Consider the following 21327-nt stretch of genomic DNA (forward strand, 5'->3'; position numbering starts at 1 on the left):
CTCTCATTTCTTTTTTTCTTTTTAATTAATCAACCAAACAATTGATTGTTTTTTCCTTCATTTTCCTTAGATCCAAACAGGACGTAAGTAATTAAATGCCTTCTATTCTATGAGGTGTTTAGCAATCAAAACAATCACAAGCTGTTCCATATATATATATATATATATATATATATATATATACAAATTATTATATGTCCAGTTACGAGTGTCGTTCGAACAAAACCAGGTGCTTTAGTTGTCTAAATAAAAAAATATAAGCCGTGTTTGGATGACAAGCCTAAATAGCGTTTCAGTTTTGCCTTTGAAACAATGTTTCACGTATGTTTGGGTGTCATCGAAACCCAGTGAGGTAAAAAACTCGGATTGCTTAGGAGGGTGAAAAACCTGGACCCCCGGGTTTTTCACGCAAAATGACGATTTTGGGTTGATGGTGGGACAAGAAGGTTTATGTGAAGGAGCAGGAGAGAAAAGCCAGAGAGACCTAGATTGCCCCCTCCCTATATCTATCTGGCAGTAACTTCCCCGCCTACAAACCCATTTTGACGCTTCCACCGCTGCCTTTGCCCTCCAAGTTCATGCCCACAATAACCGAAACAATCTTGGAGAGGGAGATCTACGATCCAATGACATTCCAAAGTTGATGCCCACAATTTTCACATAGTTACTGCCTTACATCGATACTTATCAAGTTCGATTGTATGCATTTGTTCAACTGTTATCCAACTGTATTCAACATTCATCTGAACTTTCATAAAAAAAACATGAACGGCGGGAAAACCAGGTTTTGAGGGGTGCCGTCGAGTGTGCTTTTAAAACGTCTGTCCTCGTAAAACAAACAATCCTGCCTGTGGCCTCGGGTCGGTTAAAACGTTTAAACGGTTCGGGTCAAACATCATTTCCAGATCCAGTTAGTAACTTGGAAAGGGGGATTCCTCTGAGCAAAAGAGTGGGAAGGAAAGGGAGAAATCCTTCGATTCGTAGCTTCACTCTCTCTTGTGCAGCCGTGCTTCTTCTTCGTCTCCTTTCGGGAAAGCTGCTGGGATTAGGGTTTCTTCTTCCTGGTTCTTTCCTGTGTTTGCGTCCGTGCACCTGCGGTTGAGTTTTCTTTCTTCTTCGTCTTCTTTTCGTCGCATCGTTGCGGGATCCAGAAGGAGGAAGGATGGACGTGAATCTGAATGCTCCCCACTCCATGGGCACGACGATTATCGGAATCACCTACGACGGGGGCGTTGTTCTCGGCGCCGACTCTCGGACCAGCACTGGTACGCTCATTCTCTTGCAGACGGCTTTTTTCTTCTCGCTTTTGTTCATTGGTTCGTTTCATTTCTTCCTGGTTTTGTACTGAGTTCTTGGTCCCGATGATTTATCCTCCTATAGATTCCGGTACGCTTGGGAATTCTGTGTGTTGCGCCATGGTTGATCGAGAATGTAGTCGCTGGTATTGATTTTCGTAGTGGTTGCATTTGATTGAAGTAGATAAACAATTTGATCAGTTGAAAAATGTAGTTCCTCGTGCGGTATAAATCCACATATTGTTAGGATTACGTCTGGAAATAGAATTATGTTTCTTAACAGAATTCATCTCCTTGATGGTGATAAGAAGGTTGTGTTTTTGCGGATACTTACGGATGGTTTTCGAGATTATGTTTTTCTGCAATTGCTTGATATTTTTACCCGTTTTAATTCTTGATGGCCAAAATGAAGAAATTATTCTCAATTTTGAGTTTGAGAGTGATGAAATTATATCTGTGGCACTAGGGATGTACGTTGCAAACAGGGCATCCGACAAGATCACGCAATTGACTGACAACGTCTATTTGTGCCGCTCTGGATCGGTAACACTTCTTTCTTTCAATCTTTATTTGTACCCAAGGTTTGGGCAATGAGCTTCATTATTATTAGTTATGGTTGTAAGAGAGGTAAAAGGATGAAACATCTGGTGATTTTTGAAGCATCGGTTGCTTCTTTGGAATATAGGTACTTTTTTAGTTTCGCTTTTATATATAAGTTGCCTCTGCTTATCTTAAACTGAATTCTTTTGCTTATAATGTCAGAAAAGGAAAAGATTGCCCAAAAAATGTTGAATGCCGTGTGATACGTCAGTTATAGAAAAGGAAGATATTACCGAAAAATGCTACATACTTTGTGATGCGTTAGTAATAAGGTGATAGAATGGATACAAAATTATCAGACTGTTCTTTTGCCAGTTAAAAACATGCCTAGACACCCGTCTGGGCCAGCGGAGGCACTGGGTGGTATTCTAAAGACCTGGTATGAGGAACCTAGGCTGTCCAAATGGAGAATATTAATTTTTTAGAATTTTAACCCTAAAACTTTCTTTTTTCTTTTGTTTAATCTTCTAGTATGTTGATGGAAGTGGAATTTCCTTAAAGCCCTTGTTTGGCTGTTATCCTATTTTTCTTTTTTTCTCTCTTTATATTTCCCCTCCTTTTTTCTATGATTTTTTTTTTTGCAATTTTGTAGCTCATGCATGATTGTGCACACACATGCCCTGCCATACCTCATACTCATTTTTTCAGAATAGCCACATCCAAACCCGTACCTTTGTATCTGCACTGGTGTATCTGCACTGGCGCCTGCACCCATGTGACTTAGCATGTTGTTTTGCACTACTTATTCTTTTCCTTCTCCTTTTTTCTTGCAGGCTGCTGATTCACAGATAGTTTCTGATTATGTTCGATACTTTCTTGATCAACACACGTAAGTCTTTTGCAGTCCACCTCTCATTATGCTTATTTTCCTGGTTAGAACTCTTGTTTTCTTGGAGTAATGACACAAGATTTCAAATTCCGTTCCACAAAGATGGTTTTTTGTTGGGAATATCCTGGAAAATTGGAAATAACGATTCATAAACTATACATAACATGTACTAGATACGAATATGTTAGAGGTCACCATTTTCGAAATAGGTTGTTGAAAATGATATGTTTTCATGGGAAATGTCATGCTAAATCAATGTCATGAAATTGTGCGTAACGTAACCCATACTAGTAGGATCTAAAGTTAGGTACATATCCTGATATGATGCAAAAAAATTGCACATTTAACTTTTTAAATAAATTTTTTCTAAAAATAAAAACCAGAAAAATATAACATAATAAGAAAATTTGGAAAACTAGGAGAAAATCTCCTTATGAAAAAACATGGGGTGCATAAAGATAAGAAAAAAAAAAGCATATGCTACCTACAACATGCTCGCTTTCATTTGGAGTAATAAAAAATTGACTACTTAAATTACTTAATGGGTACCAGAATAAATAAGTTTTTATGCATTATGCTCTCCTTAAACAATTTAATGGTTATAAAGTTTGAACTTTTTTTAGTTCTGAGTGCAGATCTAGGCTACTACAAATTTATAACAAAAACCATGAACATTCTTGTTTTTTGTATGAAATTAGCCATAAACTTTATGTTTTTGCTTTAAATTTGTAAAAATGCCTTTCATGTTGAACTTAATAGTCAGCCTTAAGAAATTTATATAGTCCAAACAAAACTTTTTTTGATAATTTTTACGTTTTGGAAAAAGGGGTGGGGGGTGCACGCTTGTATTGTAAGTTACAACTATGGTATAGTTACACTCCTGAAACTACTTTAAGCTGTGTATCATATTGTTTCCTTCATATGATATGCTCTGTTACGTGTTACAGTGCATCAAATCAGTGATATTTTTGAAATATCAGTCATGTTGGTGAGTATGTGCTCTATCCTGTTCTTTTAAACTGAAGGATGTTACATGGCTAAATTGCCTATTTGCTGTTAGTTGCTACATAAATTAGTTCTACTCAACCTTATGCTTGGCTATCTGTTTTCATGTTTTCTTATACTGTTACTCATTGGACTTAAAGACATACAATCAAGATAACAGTTCTTGATTGCAGAATACAACTTGGACAGCCTGCTACTGTTAAAGTTGCTGCTAACTTAATACGGCTTTTATCTTACCAAAACAAAGTAAGTGATTTCCCATGATCTTGTAATAAGCTTTATGTAATTTTCATTAATGAATATCTTGGAATTCACCATTTATATCTGTTTCCATGTAATCAAGAGCTACCTTTGGTTCCTAGGAGGTCAAGTGTCTAGACAGAACTTGGCAGCCCAAGAGCTACCTTTGGTTCCATGTAATCAAGAGCTACCTTTGGTTCCTAGGAGGTCAACCATTTTGTTTACTTGTCTTGGTCTCCCTCCTCATTTATTTTCCTCTTGATCTTCTCATTTCTTTCTTTCTTTCTTGCTGATTGGGATGAGGTGCTGCCTAAGCTCCACAAAACCTTTTCACTGGTTATATTGTATAGGTCCCACCTGATGTTTTTGACTAGGTCTGTATGGTTGTGCACATGCACAAAAGTACATGCTATTATTTGGATATACAACTTGGTTTCTTGTATTTGCATAAGTAAGAAGTCTTTATTTTGTATCTTGCCGTATCACCCATATGACATTCACATCTTATGTGACTCTACCTTTTTTGCTGTCATTTGGTAGAATATGCTGCAAACTGGCCTGATTGTTGGTGGGTGGGATAAGTATGAAGGGGGACAAATATTTTCTATACCCCTTGGAGGAACTATCCTGCAACAACCTTTTGCTATCGGAGGTATTCATTAGTATGTTGGCTTGTTAGACCCTCTTTGGCTCTTTGTGCACTGGCTTTTTTCATTTGAATAGATGCATATAGTTATTGGCTCTCTTTCTTTTCTCTGGGGCTAAACAAGAAGATAAATGTCTTGTTGGAAAAGAATGGTGAGAAGCACCCAGTAACATGGTTAGAGTTCGATTCACAATCCCGTAACCTGTGATGCTGAGAAAGGCATATCAATGTGATTCTCATTCTTGAGAGATTTATATTCCTCATGTTGGACATAGCGCTACTCCGAGATTGCCAAAATGTCTACATGGTGAATTTCTGGGACTGTAAGTCTGTAATATATTGATTCAAAATAGTGGTCCTAAATCCTGAAAACTGCGGATCTTGTACTGTTGCCAAACATATTTGATGAATATCTATGCATTGATTGATTGGTACATGTAGACTGAGAAAACTAAATCAATAATGACATATTAGAAAGGATCTTATTTTTGGAAGGTCTAGCGGTCCTTATTATTAAATCTCAATGGAGTGTCATGATCTTTGTTTTAATGCAAATTTTACTTGGTTTCTGTTCTTAGCTCCAATTCCTTTAGGTACTTTTTGTTAATTCCTCATGCATGAATAGAATTCTTGATTTCCCACAACCAACTAATCTTGCTTTAAGTAATGGAAGATTGGTTTGAAGTTTAATATGGTCCCAAATAAGTAATAACTATATTAGCCTGTTCACATTGCAGGCCTGAGCTGTTATCAAATTGTAGTTGTTAGGCACCCGGTATAAAATGGATCGGATCCTCACTGGACTGATCCAAGAGTGCTTATAAATAAGGTCAAAGGACCTTAGTTGAGGAGGATGAAGCATATTTGAGCGTTTTACCTTCTGGGAAGACCCAATTGAGAGTAAGACCCAGCCCTGCCACTTGTAAAAGTAACCCCTAAAGGACCCTCATGATGAGTATTTTCAGGATGAACCTCTTCATGTGTATCCTTTCTCAAGGAAGAAGACCTTGAAGAAACAGCTGCTGCAGCTTGAGCTTCTCTAAATCTTTTCTCATTCCGTCTCTATCTATGTCACATAGGTATGGGTACCGGTGCCGGTTCGGGTATCAGTGCGGGCATGAGTACTGACCATTTTCAAAAAACTTGGTTGTGAGGGTACGGCCGTATATATATATATATATATATATATATATATATATATATATATATATATATATATATATATAAACAATAAGAAATACTTAGAAAATATGTATAAAAATAAAGAATATACGTCAACATAAACAAATAAATAACATAGAAAATATATATCAACGGCTCTTGCAGCAGTGTGTTTAAGAAACCTATGAAAAACTTTAAACATATGGACAAAAAGATGTACAAAGGAGACTTGATAGTGGTATCGTCCAGGAACCCACAGTATCCCCATAGCCAGCATAAGTGTTAGCTCTCAGTGTCAACCAGCATGGTTCTTGCCAAGAATTGCAAACCTGAGGAACTGTTATCTTCACATCCAACAACTTGTTCACTTAAGGGAGAAACTAAATCTGAACTCCCAGGCAATAATGCCATGTGGCCCCTCTAAGGTCATTTCCCAACTCCCCTAGTAGCAGGTCAGCAAACGCATTGCATCCAGATCTGCCTCTAGCATGTATGACGATTGAGCCTTGGCTATCATGAATTGGCAGCGATAATACCTGCTGCCATGAGAGAAATTTGTGTAACTTCTGCGAAACATGATTTTGGGCATTTCTAGTTTGGAACCCACACTTGAAGGCACCTTAATGTTCTTGGTCTCCACAATTCTTTCAAATGTGAACCTAGCTCCTCCCAAATGAAACCAGTGTGATTCATGCAAGATGGTTTCCACTCAGGCACTAATTGAGATCAACGAAATCAATGAGCTCAGCAATAAACGTAATGTCCTGGTTTGAGATGTCCAATTGCTCCACCATCTTATTGGCAACTGAAAGTGCAATATCGCCATCAAGGTATAACGGGAAGTGGACATCCTTCCCTTGTTGTGTATATCTTTGATCGCTCCATGTGGCTGCTGCCAAACTCTCCATGACTATGGGTTTGGTTGCAAAATCCCACATTGGTAGCTCTCAACAGAGCCGATCCACACACACTCACACCCCTGCGAACCCCAGTTTCGATTAAGGGAAGAACTCAAGTTTCATTTCTTGCTTAGGGTTAATCTCCACTGAGGCAATATACTTATAGTTCCTCACGGGTGGGTTATTACAGGATCCACTTATGGGATCAGCGTCCATCTAATGACCCGCTCCTTTCATCCTATTCCTGAAGACAACAAAGAAACACAAACAACCTGAAAATAGAACAAAACAGAACCAGTAAGAGAACTCTGACAACAAAGACCCAATATGCATAGCTGCTGCCGTAACATGGGGCCTAACAAATATTCCCCCCCAGGAGGAACACCATGTCCTCAAGGTGTGAAATCGGGAAATCTCTTTTGTATGTCTTCAGCTAGTTCCCAGGTGGCTGGAATATCCTGGTGGTCTGACCATTCAATGAGCCATTCCAATTTCCTTCCTGCCCTCTTTAATTACAGACCTGGACCCCAACCTGCGATAGGGTGTATGCTGGGTATTTCACTTAAGGCTGGGGCATTAGCTACTTCACTCTGGCTATCTCCTGCGAGCAATACTTAAGCTTTGACACATGGAAGGCAGGATAGCACTCCCTTCTGGTAACTGTAATTCATATGCAAGTGGCCTTATACGCCTCAATATCTTGTATGGACCAACATACTTAGATGCAAGCTTGGCGTGTCCCCTTTTTGAGCTAAATCTTGTCCCTTGAATTGACCTGCATAGGTACACCCAGGACCCCACCTCGTGCTACTGATCCCGATGCCTATTGTTGTATTGAATGACCATGCGGTTCTTGGCTTGCACTAGATGCTGCTTCAGAATCTCAGGTCATGCAAGATGTCATCGCATCAACGAAGGTGAATTATCAACTGTGGCCTCCTTGGCTATTCCCGGTTGATATTGTCTAATGTCGGGCGGGGGTCTCCCGTAGACAGCTTCAAAAGGACTAACACTGGTAGATGAGTGCCAACAAGAGTTGTACGAAAGTTCAGCCCATGACAGGTAATCGGCCCATACCTTAGGTCTTTGGCCAGCAAAGCATCGCAAATAGGTCTCCAAACAATGATTGACAGCTTTCATTTGCCCATCAGTTTGAGGGTGATAGCTTGTGCACATTTGCAGCTTCCAGCCCTGCATTTGAAAATATTCCTTCCAAAAATTGCTTAGGAACAAGGGGTCCTTATCGCTGGTGATCGATCTAGGCATTCCATGGAGCCTTCCCATACGATCTTGGAATGTCCTAGCAACAGATTTTGTTGTGTAGGGATGGGCCAAGGCAATAAAATGGGCGTATTTAGAAAGTCTGTCCACCACCACTAGAATGACTGACTTTCCATGGGAAGAGGGTAATTCTTCCATTAAATCCATCAAAATGTCTTCTCAAATCTGTTCTGAAATTGGTAAGGGCTGTAAGAACCCTGCTGGCCTCATCATTTCATACTTGTTGCGTTGGCATGTGTCGCAGTTCTTGATGAAATCCCTGGCCTTCTTTATCCCGGCCAGAACAAGGTGTCACGTATCCTTCGGTATGTGCCCTCTACCCCATCGTGACCTGCTGCCTTGGTCCCGTGGTAGTGAGCCATGAGGGTCTATGGCAGTTCTGTCTCAGGAGATATGTAGATGCATCCCTGGTAACTTAAAATAGGGGTCTGTCCACTGGTAACTATAGCAACACAAGGGTTCTGCGTTCAACCGTTTCCTAATCTCAAGAACTGAGGCTGCATTCTGGTGGTAACGCCTACAAAAGAACTGAGGCTGCATTCTGGTGGTAACGCCTACAATTCCACCTGTATGCTAGACAACGTCATCAACACATGAGCTGGAGTTACCTTTGCACGTGATAGGCCATCAGCTGCCAAATTTTATTTTCCTCTTCGATACTGTCTCAAAATCGAAACCCAATAGCTTGGGCATCCACTTTTGGAGTGTGGTTGTCAAGCCTTGCTATTGCAAACAAAATCGTAAGTTGTTGTGATCAGACAAAATCGTAAGCTGTTGTGATCAGTAAGCACTGTGAAGCGCCTGCCCATTAGGTAGTGCTTCCACTTGGTGACCGCAAGAACAACAACTATCAATTCTTGTTCGTAGGCGGATTTGGCAGCAAAAGTCACTCCCATTGCCTTGTTGAAAAAGGCTATGGGGTGCTATCCTTGGCTAAGGACTATGCCTACCCCCAAATCAGAGGCATCCGATTCTACAACGAAGGTCGTCTGGAAATCAGGCATCCTTAGCACTGGTGCTGTTGTCATAGCCTCCTTTAGGCCTTCAAATGCACCCTCAGCCCTGTTGTCCCATGAGAACTTTCCCTTCTTGGTCAGTGCTGTTAGTGGGGCAGCTAGTAATCCATATCCCTTAATGAACTTGCGGTAATATCCTGCCAGTCCCAAGAAGGCTCTTAGTTCCTTCATGGTGGTAAGGCTTTTCCAATTTCTCACCGCTGACACTTTCTCATTTTCCATCCTCACTTGGCCATTACTGATCACGTGTCCCAAGTAGGATATTTTTGTATTGCCAAATGAACATTTGGACAGCCTTGCCTTAAGCTGGTGCTGGACCAACAAGGACATCATTGCACAGGTGTGCTAGATGTTCTAGCTCATTCTTGCTATAGATGAGTATATTGTCAGAAAACACAAAGATGTACCTGCATAAAAATGGTCAGAATATATCATGCATGACCAATTGGAAGGTAGCAGGCACATTGGTCAAGCCGAAGGGCATGACCTTGAACTCATAGTGCCCCTCCTACGTGTAAAATGCTGCTTTCGGCACGTTCTCCTTGGCTACCCTGTCTTGATGATACCCTGAACGCAAGTCTAACTTTGAGAAGTAAACAACTCTATGTAATTTGTTTAGAACGTCTTCGATGATTGGGATAGAGAATCCGTCTTTCACGTTAACGGCATTCAATGCGCGACGCTAATTTTTGCCCTTTTTATGAACCAATAGGAGTCGAGAGGCAAACAGACTGTGACTTGGTTGAATGATGCCCTACTTGAGCATCTCCTGCACCAAACCTTCCAAGGCCTCCCTCTGCATTCGATTGTACCTGTAGGGCTTCAGTCTCACAGAGAGGCCAATTCGATTGTACCTGTTGATGTTGCCTGTAGAAACAGTAAAAGCGAGAAGAACACAGATGTAACGTAGAAACCCATCAACAAGAGAGAGAAAAACCACAAGTGGTGAGGAGGTCTGGTGCCCACTAGCCGCCAGACTCTTTCTCTTTTAAAACTTCATTCACTCCAGAAATTAGGGTTACAAGTCTTTAAGTAAGGCCCAACAAGGGCTACAAGGTGGATCGGGTCTGGACCAGTCCCAAGACCCATCTTTACATGCTTCAACACTCTCCCTCAAGTTGGGCATACATATCAAACATGCCCAACTTGGATACATTTCTCTCAAAAGAAGTTGAAGATAGAGCTTTAGTCAGAACATCAGCGGTTTGGTTTTCAGATTTCATGTAAGGTAAGATTCTCCCGTAGCAATAGCTCTATACTCAGCCTCTGCATTAGATCGAGAACACACATCTTGCCTCTTGCTTTTCCAGATAGCAAGGTTTCCTCCCAAATAGACACAGTACCCTGAGGTAGACCTTCTAGTATCAGCACAACCTGCCCAGTCAGTATCGGAATACCCTTCGATCTCAACAGGCTCTTGTTTCACATATAAGAGCCCTTTGCCTGGATTCCTCTTTAAATAACACAATATTCTGTCCACAGCCTTCAAGTGTGCATCAGTCGGGGCATGCATAAATTGACTCAGTACATTCGCAGCAAAAGTGATATCTGGTCGAGTGAGGGTAAGATAAATCAACTTCCCAACAAGACGTTGATATCTTCCTTTGGCTTCTTCACAAAGCAACTCCCCATCTCTAAGGCTCAACTTGTGCCTAGCATCAAGAGAAGTAGAAGCTGGTCTACACCCCAGCTTACTGGTCTCCTCCAATAGATCTAGTGTGTATTTCCGTTGATTTAACACAAGGCCGGTACTGGACCTAGCAATCTCAATACCAAGAAAGTACCTCAGTTTACCAAGATCCTTGAGATCAAATTCGACAGCCAGTAACACTTTTAGCTTTGTGATTTCATCCTTATCATCACCTGTAACAATCATGTCACAGCCAGTAACACTTTTATCTTTGTGATTTCATCATTATCATCACCTGTAACAATCATGTCATCCACATAAACAAGTAACAGAGTGACTTTCCCTTCTTTCCTCTTCACAAACAGAGTGTGGTCTCCATTCCCTTGATTATAGCCATAATGTTGCATTACTCGTCTGAGTCGTTCGAACCATGCTCTGGGCAATCTGAGGCCATATAAAGCTTTTTTTAGTTTACAACATTTTTCTGGTTTTTCATATCCTGGGGGCATACGCATATACACCTCCTTTTCGAGATCGCCATTGAAAAATGCATTCTTAACATCCAGTTGGTACATCCTCCACTCCTTCATCACAACTAGGGAAATAACAACTCTAACTGTCTTCATTTTCGCAACTGGAGCAAAGGTCTCTAAGTAATCAATCCCATATTTCTGACTAAACCTTTGGCCACAAGACGAGCTTTGTATCATTCAACACTTCCATCTGGTTTGTATTTGATGGTGTAGACTCACTTGGATCCAACCAAGTGAGTTGCCTCAGGGGTCTTTACAACTTCCCATGTCATGTTTCTTCTCAGGGCTTCCATTTCTTCTTGCATCGCATCAACCCACTTGGAATCACCTTGAGCTTCAGCAATAGTCTTGGGAATCACACCCAAAGAAAAAGAAGATACAAAACACTTGTAATCTTTGCTCAGTTTAGAATAAGATATGAAATTACCAATAGGGTGTTGAGTATATGACCTGACACCCTTTCTAAGAGCAATGGATAAATCTAGGGCTGAACACGAGTCGAGTCGAGCCCGAGCTCGGTCAGCTTGAACTCGGCTCGACTAAGTAAGACACGAGCTCGACTCGGCTCGAGCTCGAATATAGCTCGACTATCCTGACTCGAACTCGACTCGATAGTCACTTGTCGAGCTCGAGCTCGACTCGATTAAGCTCGATAAGCTCGTTTACAGAAATCCATACTTGTTGAGCTCGACTAAGGCTCGAATACGTGAGCTCGATTAAGGCTCGACTAAGGCTCGAACCGATATTTTAATGACGAGCCGAGTTGAGCTTTAATGAGTCCACTTGAGTGAACTCGAACTCGACTTGATTAGTTAAACGAGTCGGCTCGTGAACTCGAGCTCGACTCGTTTAACTAATGAAGCAGCTCGAACTCGCTTATGAGTCGAGCTTAAACGAGTCGAGCTCGAGTAGCTCGACTCGTTGTGCAAACCTAGGTAAATCTTCACTTTTAGCCTCTGCCTGAGTACCTTCAACTGACATCTCTTGGGCACGACTTGGGTCATCCAGGGAAGGAGTAGCATTAGGATTTGGAGTAGGATTTTTGTCACCAGAGGGCATCGCTTCGTCAGCTTCATCAGTGGGTCCTGCTGCAGGCGACTTTCGCCTAGAGTAAACCTGCCCAAACAAATGGTCATGTCCCTCCTTATCCACAGTTGAACATCTATCATCCTCATTGTGCTCTAGAGGGTTAGTAACCTCAATCTCTTCCTTCTTGTATTCCAAAAAATCTCTAAACTGAATCTCTTGATTGGGAGAATACTCTTCTCTCATTGTAGACTTTTCCCCTGAAGAGAATTCTCACCAAAATATGAAGCATGTTCTAGGAAGGTGACATCTTTGGTAACATAGGCATGACCTGTGGAAGGGTCTCGACACTTATATCCTTTTTGAGTGGGGGAATAACCTAGAAAAACGCCCTTAACTGACCTAGGATAAAGCTTTTTAATATTAGAACTGTGATTGTGAATAAAACAAACACATCCAAAAACTCTAGGTGGAGGAGAGAAAGGTTCATAACTCCCCGGTAACATAGAGTGAGGGGTCTGCCCATTCAACACACGACTAGGCATACAGTTAATTAGATAAGCACTGGTCAACACAATAACCCCCAATATTTTTTTGGAACATGACGTTGAAAAAGAAGTGCCCGAGTCATATTCATTTGGTGATTCTTTCGTTCAGCAACTCCATTTTGATGAGGAGTATAACTACAAGAAGTCTCATGAACAATTCCCTTTTTTCGAAAGAAGCTATCAACAGACTGGCACGTATACTCACAAGCATTGCAAGACCGAAAGGTCTTAACAGATGCTCCATATTGAGTTTCCACATAAGCAATGAAAGTCTCTATGACAGTAGGAACTTCAGTACGGTCTTTCAGCAAATAAACAATGGTGTTACGAGAACAATCATCTATAAAGGTGATAAAATATTGAAAACCATGACAAGAAGGAATTCCCGAAGGCCCTCATACATCAGAGTGAATCATGGCAAACACATCGTTAGAACGATGGATAGACACAGGGTATGAAGCCTGAACATGTTTGGCCAGGTGACAGATATCACAAGACACCATAGTCATATCTAACCTGCAACACAGATCAGGAAATAACTGTCTTAGAATTCCAAAAGGAAGGTGTCCAAGGCGCTCATGCCAACGCAGAATCGATTGAAGGGAGTCCTCTCTACTCTTCGTTGTTTTGCTGGCAGTTGTCATGAGGGCAGTAGCAGCACGCATAGGTAAACAATATAGCCCTTCAGAAGAACAAACCAATCTCAATCCTCTTCCCTGTCACCAAGTCCTACAGAACACAACGATCAACAGAAAAAATAAGTTCACAATTCAACTCTTTTGTAATCTTGCTAACCGACAAGAGGTTCAAGGGAAGATGAGGAACATGTAGAGCATTGTGGACTAAGAACTTGTTCAAAAGTGAGAGACTCCCTTTTCCAGCCATAGAAATAAAGGAACCATCGGCAAGAGACACCTGTTCCTTTCCTGACAAAAGCTTATACCCATGAAATACCTTATGATCGCCAGTCATGTGGTGGGTAGCACCACTGTCAATAATCCACTCCCCCATATGAGAATCCGCCACCACGTCGGGTTCACCAAAGCATAAAAGGCCTAACCAAGAAACAGGTACAAAGAAGGAACAACAAACGGCAACCGGAAACAGCAGACGGGACAATGTTGGGTGGTGACGCAAGGAGCTGACAGGTCAGTGTGACAGATCTCCACGGGCAGGAAGAAAACAGCGGCAACCGACACACACCAGACGACGACAAACAGCAAGGGAGGCATCAGGCAACAGCAACAGAGCACAAAATGGCGGGCGACAGTGAGCGCTGAGCGATGGACGACGCTAGGCATTGACAGATGCTGAGCGACGGGGACTTAGGGTGACGGCAGAGAAGGCGGAGCTGTGCTGCACTGGTGATGGAGCACGACGGGCGTGAGCTGGGAAACGATGCTGGGCTGCAGCCAGAAACCAGCAGCAGGAGCAACTGGAATCGGCAGCAACAATGGAAGCGGCGGCAGCAGCGGCGGCGGCGGAATAAGAGCAGCGAGCGATGGAAAGGTCAGGGCCGGAACTTCACGGCCGGCAAAAATTTCCACAAACTAGTCACAGCTCTGATACCATGTAGAAACAGTAAAAGCGAAAAGAACACAGATGTAATGTGGAAAACCCTCAACAAGAGGGAGAAAAACCATTGGTGAGGAGGTCTGGTGCCCACTAGCCGCCAGACTCTCTCTATCTTAAAACTTCATTCACTCCAGAAATTAGGGTTACAAGTCTTTAAGTAAGGCCCAACAAGGGCTACAAGCTGGACGGGTCTGGACCCAGACCCGGTCCCAAGACCCATCTTTCATGCTTCAACATTGCCCAATTCTGCTACAACTTGCAGAAGAACGAGTCTTTTGGGCACAGTTCGTTTAAAATAGCTATGGGGTAAGAACCACTAATGGCACACACTTTTGCTGCCCTTGAAAAGGGAAGGCCGACATTTACCTAATAGTTTGTCAGGGACTGGCAGGAGTAGACAGAACTCCCCAAGGCATTCTTGCATAAGGCTGCCAAGAAGATGAAAAATGGGCTGACAAAGATTGATAACTTGTCGAGTTTCGAGTTGAAGACTAGGTGCTCGTGAAGCTGTATCCTAATCGCACGGGTATTTTTCTTAGGCGACACTGTGTTTTGATCTGGCAGTATGAAGGGTCATTCACTATGATCAAGAAGATTGAGAAGCTAGCATACAAGCTAAATCTGTTGCCAGATTTCCATCCAGTATTTTACATATGCAACTTGAAACCCTTTTATGCTGATGTTGAAGATCAAAAGAGGAGCCAATCTTGCAAAGAGCACCTTCAGGCAAGCGTGCAACAGACAAGCAGTTGGAGCAAATTCTTGCACAAGATCAACTATCTCGGCATGCCGAAAAAGTATTTTGTCAAGTAGGCAGATGAGGAGCAGCCTATGTGGGAGTATGTGTTTAAGATGAAGCAGTGCTACTTAGAAGAAGTTAGGGCATACCACAACGCAGTTGGCACTGAGGACGACACATGATTTGAAGGGAGGAGCTTGTTTTCCTGTGTTCGTGTCTGTATAGTCTTTCTTTTGTTTACAAGGCTCATTTGTATATGCTTGTTCACTTGTAAGGGTGTACCCTCCCACCTGTCTAAGTGTCATGTTTGAGATTCCTTTCTTTGGGTGTTCGGCATAAGGATCCTTGTATGAGTCTTCAGGCATATAAGTAAAGTCCAGTCAATCTCCTTGTTTGCCTTCTCTTGTGATGTAGTACGTTTCTAAGTGAATGAAACAACTCATTATAAGTTATTCTCCTCTTTATGTCTCTTTATGCACTGTTTGTTTTCGAGTTATCTGTGCACTCGCTTACCCCATTAAGCTTGTGCTGGTTTGAAGAGCTGTTGGACTGCATGGGGCGTGAGAACAGTCGCCCCGTGACGGACATGATTAACAAGAAATTAGAGACAATAAAGAAGAGAGAGAGAGAGCAGTTTCTCCTCAATGAACAAAAACTTAGTCCCATTGCATTCTTTCATTAACTCAGCCTTTATATCATGTGGCTGAGTAAAGTGGGTCTAGCATGGGGACCAACATAATTTATTACATCGTGACCTTACCCAGGGCTATTATTTACTTTTATGTTTTTAACTTACTATTTTCCATTTTTTTATTTTTATAATTTTTTAATTTTTTTATTTGTTGAGATTTTCCTTAGAGTTTCTAAGAAATACAATTTTGCAGTATTATATCCAAGAAATACCTAGTCGTATAATACCCATAAACGATATATGTGACAATGCGTTCTTGATATTGGGAATTAGGATCTATCTTAGGAGCTGGGATTCTATGTCTGTGCTGTCGAGATCCTTGGTCCTGGCTATCGGAATTCCTATTCATGGGCATCGAATTTGATGACTAAGAATCAGTTATGTCCTGAGAAATTAAGAACTAAGATTTCCTTTTCAGAAAATTCCCATTTCTAGAGTGTGCAATTTCTTTGCGAATGAATTAAGATTCTGATGTTTCTGCTTCCTGCTTTTCTTAGTATGTCAGGTAACTATGCGGTAACCTGCCATAAACACCTGCAAGAATTCTTAACTTGATATGAGTGAAAAGGAGTGATTCAAGTGAAAAGAGCATTAAAGAATGAAGACTTGAAAAGGTAGCATTACTAAGAGGTCGTTTGATTATTGTCCATTGGGACAGGATGTCCTATCCATCACACTACTGTCTTGTTTTTATGGACAATGATGTTTTTTGTCCATCGTTTGATGATTTTAGGAACAGAACACTATGTTTCTTCTTGTCGAGTGTTTGTTTCACATATGTTTGTTCTGTCCGTCCTGTCTAGCGTTTGTTTTTGTTCTGTCTGATCTATTCATTATATCTGATGTTTGTGTCTTCCATGGTATGTTCTTTTTGTTTTGTTTGGTGTTTGTTTATGTTTAGTTTGAACTGACTGTTCTATCCAGTGTTTGTGTTTTCTATAATCAGTTTTGGTTATTATATTTGTTTTGGCCGCTATATGAGGACAAGAATATCTTATCTTTTGAACATGTTATATCAAAACAAGTAGAAAATTCATAACAACTAACAACATGCTATATGCAAATCAATACATTCGATAACACGAAACTAAAGAAGACGTTTTGATTTGTTAGAATTTAGAAATAATATCTATTAATAAAACAGTTAATGTGATTACAAACAGTTAATGTGATTACAAAACATATTCAACTGCGTTGTGGTTGCACAAAGGAGAAGTGGCTGGACAGTTTGGCCTATCAATTACTCCAAAGCTAACAGAAGCGAAAGGAAGAGTTCTTCATCCTCCATATCTGGTCAAGATAAAAGAAAGATAAAAGAATGGAGTTAGATCAAAACTGCCAGTGGAAACTGTCGCAGTATCAGCTATATGATCCCAAGGCAATCAATTTCTGGGCTATGGTCATTTTTGTGCCATCCGACAGTTCCAAAAGCACCAATCAGATTTCTCAGTTTGCTCAAAAATTGACTTCGAGATGCTATGAAGAATTGCTGCAATATACCGATGCCAAATTCACTAAAAAGGACCATAAAATCATTCAAATTCAAGACAACAGTCCCCTCGATTCATCGCCACATGACATAGCAAGCAATGCTTCAAAGTCTCCAAATTTGGCATTAACAACAAAGAAACATAAGTGATGGTAAAATGTATTAGTGACACTTTTTCTTCATGTTGAAGCTCCACAATTGCACGGACGGATCAATTCAACATCAGAGTTGTTGTGGGCCACTGTCGCTTCAACTTCGTGGCCCTATATATGTTAGTGTCAATGCTTCGGTTATCAGTTTTACTGATTAACAACATGCTATATGCAAATCAATACATTCGCTTTGATTATTGTCCATTGGGACAGGATGTCCTATCCATCACACTACTGTCCTGTTTTTATGGACAATGATGTTTTTTGTCCATCGTTTGATGATTTTAGGAACAGAACACTATGTTTCTTCTTGTCGAGTGTTTGTTTCACATATGTTTGTTTTGTCCGTCCTGTCTAGTGTTTGTTTTTGTTCTGTCTGATCTATTCATTCTATCTGATGTTTGTGTCTTCCATGGTATGTTCTTTTTGTTTTGTTTGGTGTTTGTTTATGTTTAGTTTGAATTGACTGTTCTATCCAGTGTTTGTGTTTTCTATAATCAGTTTTGGTTATTATATTTGTTTTGGCCGCTATATGATGACAAGAATATCTTATCTTTTGAACATGTTATATCAAAACAAGTAGAAAATTCATAACAACTAACAACATGCTATATGCAAATCAATGCATTCGATAACACGAAACTAAAGAAGACGTTTTGATTTGTTAGAATTTAGAAATAATATCTATTAATAAAACAGTTAATGTGATTACAAACAATTATGATTACACATAAATTACAAATAAAAGCAAACACTAAACTCATTCAGTCAAATGCACAAACACTTTATATACATCCAAATGACCAAAAGAAAAGGGAAACAGAGAGAAAATCCTTAAAGAAATGCACCTACTAAAAAAAGAGGCTCGTTTCAATGAAATGAGAAAAAATGACCCACCGATAAGCCCTACAAGCTGGACTGGATGACAAAAAATGAAGTGAGCGAGAAAGAGGGATGGAGACTCACTTGCAACTGCAATACTGTCCAAGATTGACCACATCCCATTCATAGTCAAACCCTAGGTGACAACTGCAGAAAAAGGGGCCAATAGAGGAAGAGGGGGAAGGAAGAAGAAGGTAGTAAGAGGAAGAGAGAAAGAGGAGAGAGCAATAGAAAATGAGAGGGGAAGCAGCAAGAGGGTGGGATGGAGGGGCAGGGGTGAAATCGGGGGAGCTGCAACGAGGTCGGGCGACGGCGTTCCATAGTAAACCACGGAACACTAAGGAACAGAACAAAATATTTATATCGTCTGCTCCGTGTCCCATCTGTCTTGACCGTTCCGCGTCTGTTGTTTGTGTCATCATGGTAAATTCAGAACGCGAGCTGTCCATTCCGTTTGGTAGGATGGTTTTTCAAACGACCTCTAAGGTTATAAGTTGGTTGGAGATACAATTCTTGATAAGAAAGAATGGGATGGACTTCTACTCAACTTCACGTGATTGGTTCTGGGTTGATGATGATGATGAATTTCCCATTATTGCTCTCTTGTTGTCTTTTGCCTCATCTGGCATATGCCATTTGCTCATTTTCATCAAAGTAATGCCATTCAATTCAAAGTTGTGAGTACTTTGTTCAAGATTTCGCTTTGCGAGTGCTTTCTTAAGGGACACATTGAATGGCATTAGTGCTTACCTTTGAGTCCAATTCAAGCACTCCTTTCAATCTTCTCTTGAAGGTCATGTCACGTCATAACAAAGCCTTCTTTTTCATAATTAGAGCCTAGTGCTTTTGATAAGAAAGCACTCTTTGGCTTCCCTATAGTCCATCATGTCATGCCATTTTGATAAGTCCTACGGTTCACTTTGCTCGTGACATGACGCCTTTCAAGGTCAGCATTGTAATTTGCCTATTGGCACAAAATTCAGGGACAAAGGTCAAGCAAAGCAACGTCATGTCCTTTTGATAAGCCCACAAAGCACTCACAAAGCATAGGGCTTTGCCAATGCTGACAAGGCCCCTGGGCCTACTGGGACAAATTCAACAGCCATCTCTGAGTGTCTGAAGAGGTTTAATGACAAGGTATTGACATTTGATACTTTATGGTTCATCTTGCAGGATCTGGCTCCAGTTACCTGTACGGTTTCTTTGACCAAGCTTGGAGGGAAGGGATGACAAGGGACGAAGCTGAGGTATGCGTAATCTAATTCTGTAAACTATGGTCGTGCCTTGTGTTCTTTTGGAAAAACTTTTCACCTCAGTCATTTGCAGTTATAGGAAAAATCTAGTATTGCTTATGTTGGAAGTTGCCACTTAAATGTAGATATGTACCTTGTGCTATGTCTTCTTCGTCCCTTCCTGCCTTGGTATCAATTATCAAATTACTGAACCAGAACGTCTTTCCTATAGAGAAGGCAATCTGTCCTTTCTACTGCTATGCTTGTGTTGTGAATGTCTAGATCTGGCCCTTTGATTGCCCAGTGGCCCTCCTTTAAAGTCACGGGGATCCATCATGACCCCATTAGACTTGCGTAGAACTTAGGCCACTGGTTGTTTTCCAGTTTTTGTAATATTAATCAACAGTTGTCCCCCTTTAGCATGAGGCCAATATTGGCTTGTGCATGTGAATTTAAGTTGTTGAAGAACAATGTCTTTTATCAACTGTTCCACTTTAATCCATCGGCAACCTTATTTCATTATGGAACTGGTCACTTTGCAAGATCAACATTTGTACCCCTTGTGCATACCAAGTATGTCTAAAAAAAGGTTCAACTTAGTAAGATCAGGAATCTGTTCTTTGAAAGGAAAGTTGCAGTTCATTCAGGTAAAAATACATCCAACAGGGCAGCTATTGGTGAAATGAGCTCACTGTCATACTTTCTAACGTTCCATACTTAACTGCAGAATTTAGTGGTGAAGGCTGTGTCTCTGGCCATAGCTCGAGATGGAGCTAGTGGGGGAGTTGTGCGCACCGTCACTGTGAGTGTTTTCCTCACAATCATGGCTTGTATTACTGCATCTTTAAGCACCCCTTTTCAGTATCTAGATTTGCTTGTTAAAGCTTTGTTACTCCTGTTATCTAGTGCCCATGACATTTTATTGTTTAGTGGATTTATTTGCTTATGGCCATGATAACATTTTCTTCGTCCTCTTTGTCAGATAAACTCTGAGGGCGTTGCAAGAAAATACTATCCAGGAGACATCCTCCCACTATGGCACGAGGAGATTGAGGCAACCGGCTCTCTGCTGGATTTGCTTTGACATTCTAGTCCTGAGCCCATGACCTCTTGAGGCTTTTTGGCTGCCTTCATGGGTTTCGTGCTTAAGAAGTCAAACTCCTCCTCGGGTTATTGATCCTTCAGTTTCATTGGTTGTCTTTCTACTTGTTCAGGACCAAACAGCCATGTGTTACTCTTTTCTCTTCTTAGTGACAAATGAGATTGCTAATACACTTATTACTTTTGCCTAGTCTTCAGGCAACCATGGGGAGGCCTGCAAGTTCTTACCGTTTTCTTCCATGAGATTTTAGGACGTGATTTGTGCCCTTGTATTGGGGAAAAATCAAAGGAATGCTCGTTCTGTTAATTAATTTTTTCTTGGTATTTTGTGGCACATGCATGCACGTGTGTATGAAAATATTTACTATCTATCCTCATCCTCTTGGAACCCCACTTCCGAGATCACCAAACTGAATCGGAATAAAGAACACTGATTCTCTTTTCCAAGTCCTCAACGCAATGCTGGTTGGCCTCCAGCCAGTAGAACCCATGATAAGTCTCCTGCCGTCACTCGACTTTGGCTTTTTCTACAAGAGATGCATAATGATGCGGACTGATTGAATTCGAGCGGTAGTGAGACCTGGTTCTTTAAACTTTAAAGGCTGGGCCAACCTACCAGCACAACTTAAGAGAGAACATGGGCTTCCGTACTAGAAGCTATGGAGGCCGCACCTTGTCAGCTATTTGTCGAAAACGCAAGTCTTCATGTGACGTATAGCCATGTAAATGTCTTATTTAATTGAATCTTAGCGACTTG

General features: G+C 41.0%; 1 protein-coding gene across 1 annotated transcript; it reads left to right on the forward strand.

The window, feature by feature from the left end:
- The first annotated feature begins 937 nt into the window (after nt 1-937).
- Nucleotides 938-20904, forward strand: LOC116247948 (proteasome subunit beta type-6). The gene is made up of 8 exons (XM_031620431.2): nt 938-1265; nt 1762-1838; nt 2669-2724; nt 3903-3975; nt 4510-4621; nt 19411-19484; nt 20197-20271; nt 20452-20904. Exons 1-8 carry the CDS (start codon nt 1163-1165, stop codon nt 20551-20553), a joined length of 672 nt encoding a protein of 223 aa, XP_031476291.1. The 5' UTR covers nt 938-1162; the 3' UTR covers nt 20554-20904.
- Nucleotides 20905-21327: the final 423 nt, after the last annotated feature.

This window comes from Nymphaea colorata, chromosome 2 (genome assembly GCF_008831285.2).
Source record: "Nymphaea colorata isolate Beijing-Zhang1983 chromosome 2, ASM883128v2, whole genome shotgun sequence".
In the NCBI taxonomy this organism is placed as follows: Eukaryota; Viridiplantae; Streptophyta; class Magnoliopsida; order Nymphaeales; family Nymphaeaceae; genus Nymphaea; species Nymphaea colorata.

Coding starts and splice junctions, on each gene's coding strand:
- LOC116247948 (XM_031620431.2), top strand. CDS start 1,163: ATGGACGTGAATCTGAATGCTCCCCACTCCATGGGCACGACGATTATC. Junction 1,266..1,761: donor CGACTCTCGGACCAGCACTG/GTACGCTCATTC, acceptor CTGTGGCACTAG/GGATGTACGTTGCAAACAGG. Junction 3,976..4,509: donor TTTTATCTTACCAAAACAAA/GTAAGTGATTTC, acceptor GTCATTTGGTAG/AATATGCTGCAAACTGGCCT.